Source organism: Haliotis cracherodii, unplaced genomic scaffold (genome assembly GCF_022045235.1).
Source record: "Haliotis cracherodii isolate W230 unplaced genomic scaffold, xgHalCrac1.p SCAF_12, whole genome shotgun sequence".
In the NCBI taxonomy this organism is placed as follows: domain Eukaryota; kingdom Metazoa; phylum Mollusca; class Gastropoda; order Lepetellida; family Haliotidae; genus Haliotis; species Haliotis cracherodii.
Window position 1 is genome coordinate 17,424,951 of NW_027266267.1, and position 22,673 is coordinate 17,447,623.

The window sequence follows — 22,673 nt, forward strand, 5'->3', positions numbered from 1 at the left end:
ACAGGATGGCGAGCTTTGTGCCTCCCGTGTGCGACCATAAAATTTGCAAGGTCGTCGCTGGAGGCTCAAAGGAGGCAGAATGGTTCATTCACCCGTCTTTGAATCTCGTCCAACAGGTGCTCAATGGGATTCAAATCGGAACTGAGGGCAGGCAACTGCATGGTTCCGATGCCATTCTGCTGGAGGAAGTCTATTGTTGCTCCCGCAGTGTGGGCACGGGCGTTATCATGCTTAAACTTGTGGTTTATGGGGGTATGAGGTATGGCGTGTGGTCTCAAGACTTGATCAATGTACCGAGCTGCTGTGACACCATTGCCTCTCCCTGGACCGATGTTCTGGAAGACTACAGGGCCGACCCTCTGTGCAAGACCAATTCCACCCCACACCATGGTTCTCGGACCACCCCACGAGTCTCTCTCATCAACACAAGCATCCGAATAACGTTCCGCATGGCGTCGCCAGACTCTCTCTCTCTTTCTTTCTCTCTCTCTCTCTCTCTCTCTCTCTCTCTTTCTCTCTGCCATCTGCTGTTGCGATACAGTAACGGCTGTCGTCTGAGAAGAGGAATCATCTCCACTGCTGGTGGCGCCAATGCTGGTGCTGTGTTGCCCACTGAAGAAGGTCCCGGCGATGACGTGGTGTCAGAATGGGTCCTCGCTGTGGCCCGTGACAGTGGAACGTTATCCGATCTGGGTGGATTTTTATAGGGCAAGAAATGGGGGAACGCATGTGCATTTCAATTTGCACGGAACTCACGTGCATCGGGTTAAAATGGCCGTTGCCGTGATGCGTTTTGGCGAGCTGTTTTATTGTCATGTGCTTTGTTTTTTTTATCATCAAATTTCATTTTTCCGGACAAGGTAATGTTAAATTTTAGAAACTGTGACAAAAATTACCCCGATATTTAATGACAACTTTTCATGCAATGTAATTTGGGTTGACGTTTCTTTTGCGGTTCAGTATAGTAGCTATATTCAACATGTGTTCAAACATGACGATCAACTTATATCCACTGAAAGACTATAAAACTATAATTGACTGGTATGCCCTGTATAAAACCGTAAGTATTAAGGCCACTGTGTAACATCAATACACCATCACTTGAATATGAAGCTATATTATCTTGCTTACATGTAACTAAACAAATACGTAGCGCTATATTCGCTGTGTTCAAACAATGTCCACACAGGGATAGGAAATACGGTTTTCAAGAATGAGGGAACATATAGGGATTTTGACAAGAAATACTATATTATTTTGATCAATATAGTGCATGTGTGTTTGCGTACGTTCTTGCGTTCGTGATGTTTAAAATACAAATTGTAAAGAAATATGTTACCTAAACAATAAATCTTTCTCTGTATACCTATGCATGGTGGGAAAACGGTTTTGGAGTTAAGGGAATAAAATCTGCAGAGAAAAGAAAATGATCTAACAAAACATATCAAGGATTAAACACACTTTGGGATTTATGGGAAGTCGAATGTTATTGCGTGAAGGACGGACGAACAGACGACAGACAATGAGACAAGACGTAAGCCTACTTGGACAAAAGAAGATATTGTTGATAAAATGTGCTTATCAAAACACTGGCTCGTGTGATGCTTGACATGAATGTTTCTGCTTCTTTAACTACAGGCGGAATCATCAGAGGATAGAAACCATTCATCTAACACAAATCAGGCTCGGAACAATAAAAGTTTCAATAATCAACAAGACACAAATCGTACTCGGTAATTAATTGACAAAAGTGATTGTTTGTCGAACTTTTAGACATTAGAGGTTAATTGTCATACAACACATAAGATGTTACCTGTGTTGATGAAGTTCAGTTCAGAACAGCGGCGCTTCAGAAGCGAGATATGCGGCACACCAAGGTCTCCGAGCATCTGTGATACAATCGACAGTCCACCGCGCCTTGTCATACAAGCTGTCAATCGTCCAGACCTTGTTCATCATGGCATCATGTCTTCCTGACCGTAGCTCCTCCCATAAGAAAACGCCCGAGAAACCAATAGATCATAAGCCTGAGCATGAACTGATAACATACACGAAGAACCTTTATCGTCAACATTCACCATGTACCGACCATCTCCTCAGAATACAGTCAACACATACCATGCATCGTCCATCTCCTCACAATACAGTCAACACATACCATGTACCGTCCATCTTCTCACAATACAGTCAACACATACCATGCATCGTCCATCTCTTCACAATACAGTCAACACATACCATGCATCGTCCATTACCTTACAATAAAGTCAACACATACCATGTACCGTCTATCTCCTCACAATACAGTCAACACATACCATGCATCGTCCATCTCCTCACAATACAGTCAACACATACCATGCATCGTCCATTACCTTACAATACAGTCAACACATACCATGTACCGTCCATCTCCTCACAATACAGTCAACACATACCATGCATCGTACATCTCCTCACAATACAGTCAACACATACCATGTATCGTCCATCTCCTCACAATACAGCCAACACATACCATGTACCGTCCATCTCCTCACAATACAGTCAAAACGTACCATGCATCGTCCATCTCTTCACAATACAGTCAACACATACCATGCATCGCCCATCTCCTCACAATACAGTCAACACATACCATGTAACGTCCATCTCCTCACAATACAGTCAACATATACCATGTACCGACCATCTCCTCACAATACAGTCAACACATACCATGTATCGTCCATATCTTCACAATACAGTCAACACATACCATGTATCGTCCATCTCCTAACAATACAGTCAACACATACCATGTATCGTCCATCTCCTCACAATACAGTCAACACATACCATGTATCGTCCATCTCCTCACAATAATGTCAACACATACAATGTACCGTCCATCTCCTCACAATACAGTCAACACATACCATGTATCGTCCATCTCCTCAAAATAATGTCAACACATACCATGCATCGTCCATCTCCTCACAATACAGTCAACACATACCATGTTTCGTCCATATCTTCACAATACAGTCAACACATACCATGTATCGTCCTTCTCCTCACAATACAATCAACACATACCATGTATCGTCCATCTCCTCACAATACAGTCAACACATACCATGCATCGTCCATCTCCTCACAATACAGTCAACACATACCATGTATCGTCCATCTCCTCACAATACAGCCAACACATACCATGTACCGTCCATCTCCTCACAATACAGTCAAAACGTACCATGTATCGTCCATCTCTTCACAATACAGTCAACACATACCATGCATCGCCCATCTCCTCACAATACAGTCAACACATACCATGTATCGTCCATCTCCTCACAATAATGTCAACACATACCATGTATCGTCCATCTCCTCACAATACAATCAACACATACCATGTATCGTCCATATCTTCACAATACAGTCAACACATACCATGTATCGTCCTTCTCCTCACAATACAATCAACACATACCATGTATCGTCCATCTCCTCACAATACAGTCAACACATACAATGTATCGTCCTTCTCCTCACAATACAGTCAACACATACCATGTATCGTCCATCTCGCAATACAGTCAACACATACCATGTGTCGTCCTTCTCCTCACAATACAGTCAACACATACCATGTATTGTCCATCTCCTCACAATACAGTCAACACATACCATGTGTCGTCCATCTCCTCACAATACAGTCAACACATACTATGTATCGTCCATCCCCTCACAATACAATCAACACATACGATGCACCGTACTAACTCTCACAATACAGTCACAATATAGGATGTACCGTCCATCTCCGCACAATAAGTCAACACACATGTATATTATATACCGTACGTATTCTAACTCCACTGTCAACATATACGATGTACCGTCGGTCCCCTACATGCATGATCAACATATATGATATACCGCCCATATTTTAGCTATACTGTCAACATATACGATGTATCGTCAGTCTTCTACACCCACGGTCAACATACATGTATATGATATTCCTTCCATATTCCATCTATACTGTCAACATATACGATGTACCGTCAGTCTTCTACAAGCAGGGTCAACATATATGATATTCCGTACATATTCTAACTGTACTGTCAATATATACGATGTACAGTCAGTATTCTCAAGCACGATCCACATATATTATATAACGTCCTTCTTATAACTATACTGTCAACATATACGATATAACGTCAGTCTTTTACAAATACGGCCAACATATATGATATTCCGTTTATATGCTAACTATACCTAACTATATATGTCGACATATACGATCTACCGTCAGTCTTCTACATGCACGGTCAATATTTATGATATTCCGTCTGTCTTCTACGTGCACGGTAAATATATATGATATTCCGCCTATATGCTTACTACACTGTCGACATATACGATGTATTGTCAGTCTTCTACATGCACGGTCAACAGACAGTCAAGTCCGTTAATCCGACATGGCTGGTTGCATATGATTATGTCAGATTAACGAGTATGTCGGATCAACGAAATTTAGAAGTATCGACGTTCGTGATCGAAAATCGGACAACTACACGATGGATAACGATACAAACACTAATTGTTCATTAATTGTTTATTGTTAAGCAAGTTTATCTCAGCAGCCGTTGTAATATGCAGCGACCAGCCGAGTCGTCTCGCATCCAAACACGGTCTGTGTACTCGCGGGCAGATGACCACAAAGGACGCTGATCAATGTGTCGGATCAACAAGACTGATTTAATGAGTGATTTCGGTAATTCGTTGCAAATTATGTGTGTCGGAGTCGGAGTGCGAGACTTTCGGGATAACGGGTATAAATAGCACTGATTCAATCGGTCGCCATCATTAGTGTCGGAAAGGGCTGATTCTCGGTTTAACGAGTGTCGGAATAACGAAACTTGACTGTAACTTAATCCGGGAAAACATATACTGTGTAAAGTGACTGTAATATATCAAGTCATTGTTGACCTATATACCACCGCCAGCTGCAGTACATTACATGTGTACAGTGACTGTAATAGTCTACCAGGTCCTTGTTGGCCTGTATACCACTGCCAGCTGTAGTACATTACATGTGTAAAGTGACTGCAATATACCACCAGGTCCTCGTTGGCCTGTATACCACTGCCAGCTGCAGTACATTACATGTGTACAGTGACTGCAATATACCACCAAGTCCTTGTGTGCCTGTATACCTCTGCCAGCTGCAGTACATGACATGTGTCCATTTGCTGATTTCATGACTTTAATAGTTAACGTTACATTTCGAATATATTCTTGTCTATAATATCGAGCCTGATGTAGAGTTTGGCATAGTTTAATTTGCTCGCCAATGTGCATCCAAATAACATTCAGGTTCCATTTTTAATTCGTTTGGTTTGGTTTAACGTCACCTTGAACAGTAGTTCAGTTATATTCCGGTGTGGAATGTGGGAGGAAAGACCTTTCACCTTTGGTGAAACCCAACAGCGCGAGTCTGGAAACATAATGATAGCGAATCTGGATTCGAACCTACGATCATAGTTTTGTTCAACGCCTTTCTGTCTGAGTCGGCAATGAACAGAGAAACAAGAATACATAATATACATAAATATCGTGATGAGTGGATGACTGTAATTTCCTGTGACAATGTTAATGATACGGTAGAGAAATAGTCACCAACTAGATAAGACATTAATGGTTGAGGATATAAGAAGCGTGATTAGTTGGGTATGTTGTAACAGAATGATTGGCCCCTAAGATCCAAGACATGTTAGATATCAGTATTATTCATTGAAGAAATAACCGGCCCCAGTCCACTGAAAAGGCTTGAACTTCACGTGAAAAGGAATTTCATGTGTTACTTGTGTTGTCAGGTACTGGGTAATCTGTTCAACCCGGGGTAATCTGTTCTGCCCGGGGTCACCCGGAGAACACATAGAGGTAGTAGTGGTAGCAGTAGTAGCGATTGAGGGTAGGCTCTGTAGAAAGAGTGCGTTTGTTTGGTGGTAAACGCCATACTCAGCAATATTTCAGCTATAGGACTGCGGTCTGTAAACGATCAAATCTGGACCAGACAATCCAGTGATTGACTTCATGAGCATTGATCCAAGCAAATGGTATACGATTACAAGCATCAACCAGTCAACATGACAACCCGATCCCGTTAGTCGCCTTTCACGGCAAGCATCGGTTGTTGAAAACCTATTCTACCCGGGATCTTTACGGACAGCTACTTGTGCAGATCATTATTGCATCCAATATCGGTGTGGCATGTACGTCATGCACTCAGGATCACACACACCAGTTGTCCTACCATCACGATAACTAATGATGTTGGACGTGGGCGAGGATCGGGATAGGATGCCACCTAATTAGTCATGTTACACAATCACATCAATTAAGGCTTGGGCGGTTGCATTGTTCAGGCCGTAACGAGGGATGCTACCACAAAGGCAGGATGTGCTCACAGTTTCACGAACACCTGGTGTAATTTATGTAAGTTGATCTTACTCGTGAAATTTGACACAGGGAGACAATTATCTTATCAACAACTGACCTGACAAGCCAGTGTTTCATAATGTCAGAGACCATACACCGAAGAGCGGGCCTGGAGGCGAATTGGAGACCGATCACTGCCGCTCGAGACCAAGCGGCACTTTCATTTGAGATTGTGCGAGATTCGAAGGTTTTTCGTGAATTGACTAATCAGTTGTTTAAGACAAAACATATTCCTTAATTCTTAATTTATCTATTTTCCAGTACGAATTATTCAATTAGATATGAAACAAAGTCCTTAGTTACTGGCTTCAATCAGGGTTCAACATGCCTGTCGTTGGAAAGGTGGGATTGATCTCCCTTTTCGTACAAAGGCATTACATCAGCTAGTTTCCACTTTGGCTGTAATGTGCTTTGTTCCAGAGATAAAATGAATAACAAGCGAGGAGGATTGGTAATGGACAGTGATATATATATTCTATTTGTGGTTTAAGTTGTTGGGACCGCTTACTTTGAATGTATATACTAGAAGGGTGCGGTGTTGTGTGTGTTGGGTATTTGGTGTATTGTGGTGTATTGTGGTGTGTATGTGTGGTGTGTGTGTGTGTGTGTGTGTGTGTCTGTCGGGTATGTGTTGTGTGGTGTATTGTGTTGTGTATGTGTGGTGTGAGTGTGTGTGGTGTATGTGTGGTGTGGTGTGTGTGTGTGTGTGTGTGTGTGGTGTGTGTGTGTGGTGGGTATGTGTTGTATTGTGGTGTGTATGTGTGGTGTGTGTGTGGGGGGGTTGGGTATGTGTTGTGTGGTGTATTGTGGTGTGTATGTGTGGTGTGGTGTTTCTGGTGTGGTATGTGTGTATGTGGTGGTGGTGTGTGTGTGTGTGTGTGTGTGTTTGTGTTGTGTGGTGTGTGTGTGTGTGTTAGATATGTGTTGTGTGGTGTATTGTAGTGTGTATGTGTGGTGTGGTGTGGTGTGGTGTATGTGTGTTTGTGTGTTGTGTTGTGTATGTGGTGTGCTGTGTATTGTGGTGTGTTTGTGTGTTTGTGTTCGTGTGGTGTGTATGTGCAGTGTGGTATGTATGCGTGGTGTGGTGTGTGTGTGTGTGTGTGTGTGTGTGTGTGTGTGTGTGTGTGTGTGTGTGTGTGTGTGTGTGTGTGTGTGTGTGTGTGTGTGTGTGTGTGTGCTGGATATGTGTTGTGTGGTGTATTGTGGTGTGTATGTGTGATGTGGTGTGTGTGTGCGTTGGGTATGTGTTGTGTGGTATGTATGCGTATTGTGGTGTGTATGTGTGTGTGGTGTATGTACGTAGATAATATTATATACATAGATGCTATATTTTACACCGAGGCACGAATACGCTTCCATACTACAGCCCTGTATCAGTAGGCAAAAAATGATACCAAATAGTAGTATAGCTTTTTATCGATAGGGGCAAGGGTGCAATTATTTTCAGAAGTTCTCACTGAGCATTAAAATTTCTTCTTCATGCTAATTGTCTACGTCATTCCATTGTCACATTGTTTTCATTGTTTGCGAAGCGTACCACAGCAACGCCACGTCATATTAAGTCATCGCTTGCTTAAAATGAATAATGACGCATTGCTTGTTTATGACGTCAGTCTGTGTGTGACGTAGTCAATCCGTTATTGGAACTGACATGATGTCTCCACTAGTGACAAGGCTCAGGACAAATTAATTCCCTCAGGACAGATAATCCGTCACTCCGAGCTGTCAGTAGGTTATTAAATCCTGCTCCAATAGTATAGTAAATGTTTCGGTGTTGATAATAGAATGTATACATGCATGTTTAACCATCGTCCATCTGCGTTCATATAAAACGACTGTATCTCTCTCCTTCCAGCAGGCATTTCCTCCGAATACCAATGGACTAGTGTGGAGCAAGCTTCTTTCCTCCATGATGTATACGAACTCTCAAGATCTGGAGTGTCCCAACAGCCAGGCTGCTCCCATATCTGTGCTTGTAACACTGAAGACTACAACATGACAATCTGTATAATCCTAGTTACAAAGGATGCTGACTACATAGATATCCGTTGATACAGTTAACTAAGTCATTCTTCAATTCAAACCCCTTATCATTGATCAGTTATAATTATCTTCCAAAGTCAGCTGTAGTTCTTACGTCTGTGTTCTGTCACCACCTACTCGAACACCGCCATATGAAATGCATGTTGGTCTCTATCAGGAGGATGGATATATACAGGTGTAGTCGAGCCATGCTGCCCTGGATATATACATCTGAATACAAATAAGCAGAGATCAAATGTTAATGTGTTGACACTCGGGTAATTCATAGGTTTATTGTTTATAGTTGAGGATACACATAGGTTTCCGCCATGCTTCAAATTCTGTCTGCATTTGTCATATTATTTTTGAAACGTTCCCCGGCCTGTCATGAGGATGGATATATACATATGTGGTTGAGCCATGCTGCTCTGGATGTATTCATTTGATACCTTGTAAACAAGCATAGAGATTCTTCACAGTATGAGTACAAACAGGGATATCAAACCACATAAGTAAATTGTACAAACGAGTCCAAAGGTCAATCATAAAGTTGATCTGGGTCACATTTTACCCTTGTCATTCCAAATTCAAGTGACATAAATGAGGATAATTATTTCATATCTATAGCCAGACATTCAATAACTATAAACGTTTTACCTTGAGGTGACGGCCCGGCAAGTGTTTGCAGGGTAGGATCGATTGTTATGTCACAATGTCTGATTACCTCATGCTTGATATACTGCTGAATGTAGTCAAAATCCACAAACCCACGATAAGCATGCATACATTTCTACATATGTTTCATGCTCCTTTCATTGTCACATAATAACATCTTGTAAGAACACGCGGCTGTTTAAATGTGTGATGTGTTGATTTCCATCATGACACTTGCAAATGTGTTTTTAATGAAGTTTTACAATTAGCTATGTTGTCAAGTTGTTACCTGGTGGCGCCGCAATTTGCTGCCACGTCCCTTTGTCGTACCAGGATTCCTGATCGTGGGTTTGAATCCCAAATCCCAATTTGTAAACACCACGCTCTTTCTGACTGGCTTTACCAGTGCTAAACGTTTCCGACCTGCATCATTTCAAGCTTTCCTCCCAAATCGAGCGGACACGCCGTGATATGACTGGAACACAGCTCAACACTGCATTCACCTCCGAAATAGGGTCCCTGACTTCAGTGGAGACTGGTTTTCTAGTTTGTTGTTTAACGCCACATTCAGCAATATTCCAGCTATATGATGGCGGTCTGTAATAATCCAGTTTGGACCAGACAATCCAGTGGTTGACATCATGAGCATGAATCCATGCAATTGGGATACGATAACATTTATCAACCATCTTGTAAGAACCACGCCCTTTCTGACCGGTTTCACCAGTATTAGACGTGTAGGACCTGCATCATTTCAGACTTTCCTCTCACATCAAGATGGCACGCCGTGATATGACTGAAATACTATTCAACACTGCATTAACTTCCGAAATAGAATGGAAAGTGTTTTTCTTGTTTGTTTGTTGTTTAACACCACACTCAGCAATAGTCCAGCTGTATGGTGGCGGTCTGTAAACAATCCAGTCGATGAAATCATGAGCATCACTCCACGCAATATGGATACGATGACGTGTATCAACCACACAATCAATATAGATGCCAAATTCCTTTCTTCCGAATTGGAACTAATAACATTATAGACAGAACGATGGACGACAACAGAAACACGAATATTGAAATGTGTTACATGATGTGTGACAGTTAACGCCAATGGAGGACACAATCGATGTTGAATGTCGTCTGACTTATTCGTGACAAACCTGTGCCATTCCAGCACAAGCCAAATGGAGTCTGGTGACCTTCGGAGGGATGGAGTGGCATGAACACCAGATGCTGCTTCAAACAAAAATGATAAAAATTACAAGACGGTGATAGAATAGGAGTTGAGTGACTATTGTAAAAAGAAAAACATGTATTTTGGTAAAGAGCACATTTATCAATTAACACACTTGTTCTAATGTGCTTTAAAATTTAGATTGTAAAATTGGATGCGGAAGAGAATGGCAATAAGAAGGTGTTTTGGGGTTTTAGAATAATTTCCACAATGCAATATTCAAACACCGTGGGGATTCCGAGTTAGACTTGAGCTCCTGTAACCTATGCTGGTTGTGAGAGGTGATGAAGGAGCGGTTGTTTATGCACGGTGACTTGGTTGATTGCGTGTCAGGCACGGTGACTTGGTTGATTGCGCGTCAGGCACGGTGACTTGGTTGATTGCGTGTCAGGCACGGTGACATGGTTCATTGCGTGTCAGGCACGATGACTTGGTTGATTGCGTGTCAGTGTACCACCCCAGAAAGTGGTGTGGCGACGTTGTTGTCTGATTATCTCATGCACTGAACAACTTCATTTCATTCTTGTTGCTTTACGCCAAGTATTACTCAATTTGAAACAAGCGTTTTCCAAGTGTTTCAGTATGCACTCTCGAAATCTGTTCATGTATGTGCGCATATGATTTGTGGTATGCGATCCACCATGTAGCTGTGACCGTTTTCGGAGGAATCTAAGTTTACAAACAACCTGTAACAAATATATCTAGTTCTCTTAATAATGAAATAAAGATATGTGATACGGACCAGGCAGCAGAGATGGCATTCGTCACCGCTCGCCTCTTTCCGTAGCCTGCAAGAAGATCCGTCCCCCTATCGATGAATGTTATGTGCGAAAATACGACAAACCAACCAGAATGCGTATATGACTTCAAGTACTTCGGTCAAAGAATCCCTCAGAAAAAAATTGATTTTACATATGTATTGCAAAAATATACCAAAGAAACAGCTGACTCTGTTCAATCATACTGTATAAGACTGTAAGTCCCGATGTGATGTTCAACTGTATTTGGAATATATATGATATATGGGGAACATATTAGTGAATCATTATGTAGTGAGTTGACAATTCTTTTACCTATGCCCGTTTGCGCTTAGACGGAACCCTGTCGCAAACATGGCCACGAGAGGGGCACGTGTCACTACTCGGCTTGTCCCGGAATAACACGAGTTGGTCACGAATGCAGAGAGAAGTCGGTTAGGGTTACACTGAGAACCAGAAAATCCGCCCAGTATATAGTACTGATTAAATCCGTTGTAGATATTTACGTACTTGGTGTGGAGAGTTGCGTCCCTTATACCATTATAGTATGTTCGCGAAAAGGGTACGTGATCTGTCCAACTCAACCGGTTGCACCCGCCACAGTTTTCATAAAAAAGATTAAATATGTTGTTTGACAAATAGAGAAAATTCACGATAGGAAAATCGAAAGCACCCCTCTTGGTGTAAATAATGGGACAGAGGTTACCATATTATTTAATTGTTAATACACGTATCCCGATCAGACACTAAATATGGTTTCTCAGGTGTTGTTTTATATTCCTAACTCTGATGTACAGACAGACTGACAGACAGACACACGCATACATTTGTTGTTGTTTTTTCACATGGGTTAAGATATGCATGTTGTACCGAGACGAGCATGCAACTTGATCAAATGTATTTATTGTCTGAATATAACTTGCCCGTGTTGATGGCCCAGTATCAGCAAATATAGCCCTGATCAAGAATAAATTACTTTTTTCTATCTATTTGTTTCTGTCTGCATCTCAAAAGCAAACAAATACAATACAAATCAAGTCGCAAATAGGTTTACATTTTATTTTGATGTTTGAGAATATTGATTGTGAGTTTTTTTTAACTTGTGTTCCGTTTCGGTTTGTGTCGAGACCACAAACGAGATCAGTGGAGACATGCAGATATTGTTAGAATTTACATCCGCAACGTTGTGAGTGTGTATATTTTATATAACCATGAACTAATACTTCCCTGTTAGAGTTACCTCCCCAATGCTAATCATGCTGTATGTTTAGTCCTGTAGTCCGACACGTCAATTATTCACGGTGTCCTAAACGGAAATGGGCCAACGTTTCTCTCGTCTCTGTAACAGACCTTGTCTCCCTTCAAGCGTTGTCACAAACGTTTCTAGTGTAATAATTGTCAGTTATTGCTGTTTTTTAATCTCATAACTATTTGTATATTTCGTGTGTACACATATCTTTATACATGTGTGAGATAAAAGTAAAGTTTATTTTTAGATTTTCCAACGATTACTCATCCCTATACACTCGTGTAGTTTTCTCAAACTCACAACAAATAAGGCACGCCTTGCGCCAGTAATTATCAGATCGTACATTAGTCACCACACGTCACTTAGCTAAACTGAATACTCTCCACAATGCCATGTCTGTAGAAATCCTGTACAGCACATATGTAAATAACATTGGTTGTAATCCTATGCAGAACAGAAAACTACTGTAATAAAATTTAAGTATGCATGTTTTAGTTGCTGGTCTCCTAAATATTGAAAGAGGACCATCTGGTGCATATTCGATTGCAACTCCTGGGGCAGTCAAGTGAACTTAATTGAACCCGTGAAAGACAGTATACATCCTTGTTGATATCTTTAGAATCAGGATGTAAATAATTTGGTATTGTTCTTCTCCCCTTTCACTTCAGTAATGTTGTTCCCTGTCACCGACCTTGGTTTACAATAGGCACATACAGGCACACATAGGCGACTCTTTCGATTTCATCGATAACGACACGAGCAACAAAAGGTTCACTATAATAGTGGACATGATATTCAAACGTCTGATAAGATAAGGGGCCCGTTATTTGTTGCAATGTTATGTCTCCTCTGAAATCCACCTACTGAACACTATTCACAACACGTATACATTAACCGATGGCTTGTAAACTATTTTAATGTGACCAGAACTTACTATATGAATTTAGCAGTTCAATAACGAACATAATATAAATGATAAAACAAAGGATGGTTGGGTGGTCTGCACGTTAAGACGGTCACTCGATGAATACCCTTTCGTCCTGGGAACGCGATTCGGTATCATTCTTTGAAATCTTAAAGATACACTTTGATACCGATTGGGTTTGTGAGGCATTTCCAGTTGTTCATTTGACGTTGTGAACGAAATATTAAGCATAGTATTTCTAGATTGATACATATATGAAAGGACTTTCGCTGGATTTCGTTTGTGCTGCCTGTACAACACTCACACAGCGAGAAAGATGCCATATTTGAGTAAATACACTTATCATCACAATAAAGCGATGTAGCAGAAATTTATAAACATACACAAAAGTGTTATACATGAGACCAAAGTTAAGTAATTCCATCCAGGGGGCGTGCCAGCGCTGTAAATCCCCGATTGTTAATGCAGTAAATATGTTTACGTTTCAGCGAGCACGTGGCATCATCACTATTTGACAGTGATTCATACACACATGCTGGTGGTAAAGTCGGAATCGTACAGTGGTCCTAGGCCTGGACTTCGATAGGAAGGGTTTTGTTGCTTTCATTTACGGCAAAAGTGAACGGCAGTAGTGCTGCAACATTCTTTAAACACTGACATTGTAACCTTAATGTCTTATGTCATAGCACAGCCTTACCCCTGCGATAGATTTCTGCTGCATCTGAGAAATTAAGACAAATATGTAAAAAAAATAATATTCTAAACATTAAATTATTTATCAAATATACATATTTCAGAAAAAAAGTTGGATAATCTGAGTGAGTGAGTGTGTATGGTTTTAAGCCGCTTTTTAGCAATATTCCAACAATATCACTGCGGGGTACAGCAGGAAGGGGCTTCAACACAATGTGCCCATGTGGGGAATGGAAACCGGGCCTTCGGCGTGACGAGCAAACGCTTTAACCACAAGGCTACCCGACCGCCCCTTAGTCTGAATATTGACCAGCAGTCATCCATCTAGCTTACTTGGTGACACTGCTGCAGTATATCTAAAGTGAATTTATTTCATTTTACACGAAGTAAACACAATATATTTGGTATGAATCGGTTTATTTCTAATGTGTGCCATACAAATCAGCGTCCAAATCAGAAACAAAAAACAATGAACATGAATCTTTATAGACTATAAGAAGTCAATCATTTTATCAAAATGTGATTTCTTATCACTGAACTTGCAAGTGAGCCTTAAAAGTGGTCAGAAAGGTGAATAGTATATGTTATATGTTTCCCATTCAATATCGAGTTTATGTCTCAAATGGAATATTTGATCTGTCCTCAGCTTTGAAAAGATTATTTCTTTAACTTGAATTGGGATCGATTTTGATGTCCTTTTTTAAGAAAGAATAATTAATTATCTTCTACATTAGCCCATGTCTGGGTGTCCTCACAACGAAAGCAAAGTAAGTATGGATACAGCATGCAAAATGTACACAAAGATGCCGAGCACTACCAACATGAATACTAGAACAATCAATAGAGAGAAATATAGAGCAATTAATTATTTTGGAAATTGAAGATAATGTCAAACTATTGTAATTATATAATTGCCCTAAGTTTATTTTTGAGGTACATAAATATCCTAACTTGAGGAAACAATAGAATTTACGCTGAAATGACAGAAATAGGTTGATTTGCAGTCATGATTTAACACAAGGCAGCTATCAGTCAAACTCATGAATGTGTTTGTTTGTGTTTGTTTGTTGTTTAATGCAGCAATAGCAAAACTTTCCAGATATATGACGGCGGTTTGTAAATAATCGAATTTGGAACAAACAATCCAGTGACTGACATCATGAGCATCGATCTACACAATTGGAATACGATGACAAGCATCAACCAAGTGAGCGAGCCTGACCACCTGACCACGTTAGTCGCCTCTTACGACAAGCATGAGTTGCTTAAGACAAGTTCTGTTCCGGAATCTTCACGGGACATAACTGTGTGTTCATAGAGCGCGCTGGTTTTCACTAACATAACAGACTAATAAACATGATCTATGAAAAAGAACAATGGAAGAACAAATCATGATTGTGCACGATTATCGCAGTTATTAGTATTTATGACATGGCGAAGTTCATCCCTGTCCATACGCTAGTGGCGACGCTAGACACGCACAAATGGAAGGGTGTAGCCAATGAATGTGTGAGATTGAAATGTTCATTTGCGTAAGCTATCCCACCTATCTGACATGATTTCAAACACAATAGACAATGCATAATTCAGCTGACATTACAACCTCATCAGCACTCGTAAGTTAACTTAAGTTTGGTTACTTTTACAGATAGTTTAGATTCCAAAGAGATGCTGACTGATCATATAGATACCAGTCACAGTTACAAGTGCTCTTATTAAACCTTAAACAAACAAATAATAAACATAATGACATAATTAATGCATGAAATTTAGTACCAGAAAATTCGTATTCGTTAAATAAAGCCCATGTATGTGTTTTGAATATAACAGTTTGTTGTTATTATAACTCAACACAGATAGTATGTGAGATAACAAAGGTTACTACTACAGGATAAATGTGATATATTGACAATAAAACTACCCTATATGAAAGGTCACAATTTTCAGTTCACACACCGCATTACTGTTCTGTGATGTCATCACATTTAGTACTTGTTTACTTGTTTCCACAGTCAGGATCTGAAACCGCATCACATATATTGAAGGCCAGAAACGTAATTTCATATGTCACATTAGTATTTCAGAATGTGTCAAAAGAAACAATAATACATAGTAAATGAATTATCAGGGCTGAGGAGGACAAACAGGCTACTGTTTGAAACTACTTCTGGTATACAATATGATATGCGAGCTATCATATTCTAAGTGGTGGTTACCTTTAGGTTGAGCGTCGCTGTTCTGGTAAGGAGATGAGCTGATGGACTCGTAAGATGCAGGAGCGGCTTCAGTCATGTCTTCGTAGGTACTTGTCTCTGCTTTGGGCTCGACTGAAAATATGACTCGTAACTCATTTCCAAAGAACAAATTGAAATGTTATAGACTCGTCTGAATGTAACACAACGTTAAATAGCATTCCTATAAGCTGACAGTACTGAGTTTACGATAGACACCTGTTATGTATAGAGAGTGTCAAAGTATCCATCTACCATTTGTATTTTCATAAATCTTCAACTGTGTGTAATGTTGGTTTTTAGACGTCTCTGTATCCATGCTTGAGAAGTGTGCTGGACTGTTGATTTGATCTGTAACAAATCAATATGAACATGTAATAAAGGTATCAGCGCGGAGTAGGCACAGGCATATTCGTGGCACAGGCACAATCTGTCTGACCGACAATGTTGACTTCAACCTACCCAAGGATGAATATCCTATGTTTTCCAATTCTTCAATTTCAGGATTTCTCGTGCTACAAAAGTAAGAAAAATCGTTTTTTGACAATCAATAAAGGAAAGGGCCACCTTCATATATGATTTTTGTTTCTGATTAAAAAGGACATTTACCTTATATCAAAGGACATTATTTCAAAACGTTTTATTCATTCATGAAGTGTACCTTTTTTGTGAAGTAGTTGCTGAAAAATAGAGACTTCATATATAGTACACTGTAATGCACATATTACAAATGAGAATGTGAAATGTTAGACGTTAATGACTAAATAAAACAACATACTTCATAGAAGCAGTTACTGGTGCACTACAGTTTATGTTGTTATTGATTCTATATACATTCCCAAACTGGATGTGCTCATTCACTTTTACACACATCATTCATGTATAATTATTGACGTCACTTTGAAAGGAAACATCCCGTCTGTAAATATCACCACACCACTTCTGATTCTACCTGTAATAATGTTACGAGGTAAAAAAGAGATTTGACAATATACCTTTCAAAACGTTTCCAAACCTGAATCCATGCCTATAGAGGACCGTCAGAACTAGTCCCCCTATCAACAAGGTGAGAAGGAGGGTTCCTATTATGCTTCCTGCTATTACACCTGCCATGTTATAATCGGCATTAAGCGGTTGTTGTTTTAGGGGACCTGTAGTATAAAATGAGAATCGCATGAAAGTATTGATTATTTCATATTGTGAATATTATTTCATATATTGAAGATGTGAAGCCGCCGATCTACCGTCACTTTTTGGTGGCTGATTAGCGTTACATCATTTTTTTAAATTGTTTTGACGAATGAGTGAAACACAACAGATGTGGTGAACATTATTTTGGGGGGGATTCGTGGCAATGCTGTCAACTCGTGGCATGACCAAGGATCCCTGACTTTGGACAGACTCTATCCTCTATTCATATTTTGATGAGGGGGAATTAATCTCTCCAGAAACAGTAAAAGATACCCACAACTGACATTGAATGTCCTGACATCAGAGAGATTGTATGTCCCATACTGCCACGCCCCCAGACACTGACACTGCTGACTGTTCTGACTCCTGCTGACAGTGAAGGAGAGAGTAGATGTCCTGGTCTGACCACTGTCACTGACCAATGCTACTCCAGTCCCCGGACAGGACCACGTGATAGTAGCTAGAGGATTTCCTCCTGTCACCGAGCAGCTGATAGTCTCCCGGTCTCCTTCAAACATCAGAGTCTGAAAACTTGTGATAGAAGGAGGGACGGGTGGGGGGTCTGAAACAGGAACAACCTAGACGACTTCTATAAATGACAATGCATGAAGTAAGAGATGCAACAGTGAGGACTGACTATATAAGACTGAACGTATCACAGTAAACCTTCTTAGTTTATCATCATATCGTAAACAGAGTCACAACATGATGTCCAGGCGTTGCAGGGAGGAAGAGTTGTGCATGAAGATTCAGTTTTGTAACTTCTAAAGGAACTGATAAGTTCCCGAATGTTCTGGATAATTGGAAAACATCTTTGAACACTCACATTTGACATCCAGTGACACAGAACCAGTGTGTGTTGCCGATGTTCTGGTGTTCCTGACCTGACATCTCACGGCTGTCTTGTCTTTATTAGGCTTGAAGGTTAGAGTTTGGGACCACCTGGTAGAGGACCTTGACACAAACTGTGTGTTGCCACCTACAGGTGTTCCATCACTGTAGTCCCAGATGAAGGTCGGGTTGGGATAAGCGGTGGTAGTACAGGTCAAAGTCAGGTTTCTGTTCTTGAAAACTAAACTGCTGTCTGGCATTGTGACGTCAACCTGTTCTGGTCCGACTGGAAAACGGAATATTGAAATATATAACTACTGTGTTGCCTGATTACTGCGTAGCCCTGACAGACATATGTCAACGTCCACGGAAGCTATAGCATTGCTACATCAGACCGTATCTGAACACTAACTCATACATATCTACTACATTAAACATTCAGTGTGGCTGCCTACAGACACCAATCTCCAATCTGGCTCTGTGAGATTTAACGTACTTTTACAAAGCCTCTCGCGTAGTTCTGATATATAGTCTACTGTCACAGATGCTCTACCATTGCTCTGATGGACCATGTCTGATCCCCTAATAGATACATTTCTGCTAACGACGAACCTGTAGTGTAGCACTGTTAGACTTGGACTCCTTGCACCAAACCTGATAGATACATGTTTACTTACACAAAACCTTCATTTCGGTTCTGTTAGACTGTGTACATTCGCCAAACCCCCAGTGTGTCTATGTTAGGCTATGTCTACTTACACCAACCCTCCAGTGTGGCTCTGTTGGATTGGGTCTACTTACACAAAACCCCAAGTGTGACTTATTAGACTATGTCAACTTACACCAACCCTCCAGTGTTGCTCTGTTAGACTGTGGTGATGTCTGACCGTTGATGTTTTCAGCCTGACAGTGAATGCTCCTCCCCTGGTCACTCCTACTGACAGTGAATGTAATGGAGCTCGTTGTCTTCACCAGGACACCAGATGTCGTCTCTGTGCTGACAGTAGGAGTGGTTCCTGGTGGCAAGGTCACCCATGTCACAGAAGAAGTCGGGAAGCTGGCTGAAGTCACACAGGTCAAGGTCAGCGGTTGACCCGCCACTTGTCCTATCTCCTCATTATCAGCGTTGATGTTCGTCAGTGTCACAGAGTTTACTGGGACTGTAAGACGTGAATACATTGACATTTGGCATCAATTAGCTGTCCTTTATATATCTAAACATTGCCTATTGCCTATGATGTTTTTTTCTACCATGACATGTTGGAATCCTGAACTTGATTGGTCTGCCAGGTGTGTGGAATCTACATGCTTTTGCTGATGAGTGAATTGCCGCAAAAGGCACTATTTCTCAGAAAGCACTTCTTACACAAAACCGACGAGTAGGAAATGTATATTTAGCACTAGTAGATTACAAACTGTGAGGTCGTGTTTGCCGGTTCACAGTGTTTTGGCATACGTGTCAGTAGAACAATATAAACTCATAAGAGTGGTGTATTTGTTTAGAACTAATTGCTACAAAGGTTGCCTCCCTCAGTTTCCCCAAATGAAACTGTATGGATAATGAATACAGGGAATCTGCTAGAGGGTTGCGCTTTCCTATTTTCGAGAGAGTTAAATACAGGAAGGTATGGTTTGAATTACAAAAGCAGGATTACCATCAATGAACTATATCAACATGGTGACAACTTCCATTCAACACAACTAAAACATTACACTTGACCAATGCAACGTAACTCATCACTTTACCTTTACATCTTTATTACGAAAAAAATAACACTGAAACTATAACAGGTTCATCTCCTAATTCTATAATTGTTATTTGTATTAAAATCGACCGTTTAATATATTGTGAATGCTAATACCGACACAACTATGTGTGTCTCAAATCAAGGGATACTTACAAACATTGAATTCCACCCAAGTATGTGTATCATTTCCCATTTAGTATTCATTGACATGGTCAACGTTTCCCTTGTTCAGGCATAAAAGTAAAATAGATCCCGCTTCGTAACTTCTTATTTCTGGCATCTATGTCATATTTTAAACGCACTGAATGAGAGAGATTCAGTGCGACATACACAGATAACCATTTTGAAAAGTATTGTGAACATCCAAGAATTTTCCAAGAACTCTTTTTGCTTTCGGCGACGTCCAATTTTCTTTTTCTTACTGCTACAATACGGGCCTTGAGTCAACAACAGGTACACTTGGAGTTGATGTGCACTCACCAGGGAACTGTATTGTATTTGAAGTGACAGACTTAGTGTACGTGGGCGGGTCAAAGGAGTCGTGTTCCACACTGACAGTGAGAGACACCTGTCTGTTGTAGAGACTGGCTGTGTTTCCTGGTAGTAACAGTGAGTTGGTTGTCTGGACCTGGCCTGATGGACATGATCCCTGGGAGGAAGATGTACTGCTGGGGAGGACGCCCCTCACACTCTGTAAACATATAGGATGGCGTGTGTCTATGCGTGCGTGTGTGTGTATGTGTGCGTGCGTGCGTGCGTGCGTGCGTGCGTGCGTGCGTGCGTGTGTGTGTGTGTGTGTGTGTGTGTGTGTGTGTGTGTGTGTGTGTGTGTGTGTGTGAACGCGTATGAATGTGTGTGTCCGTTTCACGAACGGACGGACCAATGACATGAGCTCATTTTGTCGATGCCGAGGTGTAAAGGACCATGCATCATACTAAATCATGTATGTTGATGAAATCAAATATACAAGATGGTCTACGACGTCAAGATGGACATACAGTTGCTACCTGATGGTATCTCCATGTGATGACGGCGGCAGGGGGAGCACACGGGGTGGTCACTGTGACGGATATGTTGTTTTGTGGGGTCACGGAGGACCGGAGAGAAGTCAGTTGTGGAGAAAATGTCACAGAGCTCCAGTCCAAGACAGCTGGTAGGAAGGAATGATATAATGATAATCCTGATAGAGATCTTTCAACGTCATCAAAAGCCACACAGCCCAACCACTCAAGAACAGATATCAATACAGGAACACACTATACGGCCTCTGTGAATAATTCACCGTAGACACCTTGCAATATAACTTTCTGAAGTTGTCAACAGTTCTGTCATCACGTGACAAACATGTCCATACTGATATTTTAATGGCGAATTATCAAATATTAACATTCTAAACTGTTTCACAACAATGTAAATATTTTTTAGATAGTTAACACTTGTACTATCTTCCCAGACACATGAAACTGAGCGTTCAACATGAAACTGAGCATTCAGCATAAAACTAAGAGTTAAACATGAAATTTATGTGGGGAGGGGGAGGGGGGCAGCATCACATGCCTCGACGTTTGCCTGTATATTGACACGAACCATGAATAAGTTGAAATACTTTGGGGGTAAACAATGTAGCATTAATATTGTCTGATGTATGACCATGCAGAACATTTACTTATAATCTTGACACATATGAAAATAACACATGTATACTCTGGTTGTATTAGGGACCACAAAGCTTAGAATTATCAACCATTATGAATATGGACATGTTAGTTATCTTCAACCACTGAATTAATAGCGATTCATAAACACACTCTGCAACCAAAATACATAAATTCATAGGGATTCATTAACACGTGCTTATGAAATAGTATGAATCATGCAATGAACTCTCTTTTCTTATGATTATGTAACAGTTTGTGTCAATTTTGTTTACATGCAAGAAATGTATTTTAATCAGTTTCTCTGTAAGTTTAGATGTGCTGTCTACTCTCGGATATAGTCGATTTACAAATACGTTTCTTTTCTTATCCACAGTTATCATGTTTTCATTTTTCAGCAAGTGATTAAAAAAAATAAAACCCGCCTCCAAACTGTGACAGCGTGATGGTATTTGACACTGTGGTACCAACAGTACATCTCCATATCCCGCTGTCTCTGGTGGAATCTGGTGATGCGATGTCAAGAGTCAGGATCCTGGATGTACTGTCCAGACTCACAGAGTATCCTGAGACAGGTGTCCGACAGGTGCCTGATGATGTGCAGGCTCCCTGGATAGAAGTATCCTTATAGAAGTAGACAATTCCACTGAGAGCCGCATCTAGTGTACAGGTGATGCTGAAACTGACACCCTCCACAGGAACACGTCTGTTGGTGGCAAGTACTGGAGCTGACTCTGAAACGGTATGACTTGGAAGTTGCATGTTTCTTATGTTGTTAGTAAGTGAGTGAGTGGAGTACGGAGTAGTGCTGCTATGAACAGTGTTTAAATTATGTGTGTTTGTTTGATGTTGGAGGAAAGTGATGCATGTCTTATACGTTTACCACTTTTGTGAGGCCCACGAACACGGGTATTGTGCTTGCGAAGGGCGAATTTATAATTCGAACTAAAAATTATAGGTTAACGTCACGCCTGATATAACGGT

The 22,673-nt window shown here is 40.7% G+C and overlaps 2 protein-coding genes across 2 annotated transcripts; both read right to left on the minus strand.

The window, feature by feature from the left end:
* Window positions 1-65: 65 nt before the first annotated feature.
* LOC139457116 (uncharacterized) lies at window positions 66-17,440 on the minus strand. Its single transcript, XM_071238548.1, has 5 exons — window positions 17,232-17,440; window positions 16,727-16,779; window positions 16,520-16,615; window positions 16,250-16,360; window positions 66-322 (listed from the first exon to the last, which is right to left on the minus strand). The coding sequence occupies exons 1-5, from the start codon at window positions 17,438-17,440 to the stop codon at window positions 66-68; spliced, it is 726 nt and encodes a 241-aa protein (XP_071094649.1).
* Window positions 17,441-19,114: 1,674 nt separating this feature from the next.
* Window positions 19,115-22,451, minus strand: LOC139457117 (location of vulva defective 1-like). Its single transcript, XM_071238549.1, has 4 exons — window positions 22,115-22,451; window positions 21,042-21,184; window positions 20,515-20,725; window positions 19,115-19,446 (listed from the first exon to the last, which is right to left on the minus strand). The coding sequence occupies exons 1-4, from the start codon at window positions 22,449-22,451 to the stop codon at window positions 19,115-19,117; spliced, it is 1,023 nt and encodes a 340-aa protein (XP_071094650.1).
* Window positions 22,452-22,673: the final 222 nt, after the last annotated feature.

What these genes read in the sequence shown, in the direction of transcription:
- LOC139457116 (XM_071238548.1), bottom strand. Translation starts at nt 17,440, where the DNA reads ATGCGATTCTCATTTTATACTACAGGTCCCCTAAAACAACAACCGCTT. An exon ending in GATTTATGAAAATACAAATG is followed by an intron (nt 16,361 to 16,519) that starts GTAGATGGATAC and finishes TCATATTTTCAG; the next exon opens with TCGAGCCCAAAGCAGAGACA. An exon ending in CAGCGACGCTCAACCTAAAG is followed by an intron (nt 323 to 16,249) that starts GTAACCACCACT and finishes ACATCGGTCCAG; the next exon opens with GGAGAGGCAATGGTGTCACA.
- LOC139457117 (XM_071238549.1), bottom strand. Translation starts at nt 22,451, where the DNA reads ATGCAACTTCCAAGTCATACCGTTTCAGAGTCAGCTCCAGTACTTGCC. An exon ending in CACGCTGTCACAGTTTGGAG is followed by an intron (nt 21,185 to 22,114) that starts GCGGGTTTTATT and finishes CCTTCCTACCAG; the next exon opens with CTGTCTTGGACTGGAGCTCT. An exon ending in AAATACAATACAGTTCCCTG is followed by an intron (nt 19,447 to 20,514) that starts GTGAGTGCACAT and finishes CACGTCTTACAG; the next exon opens with TCCCAGTAAACTCTGTGACA.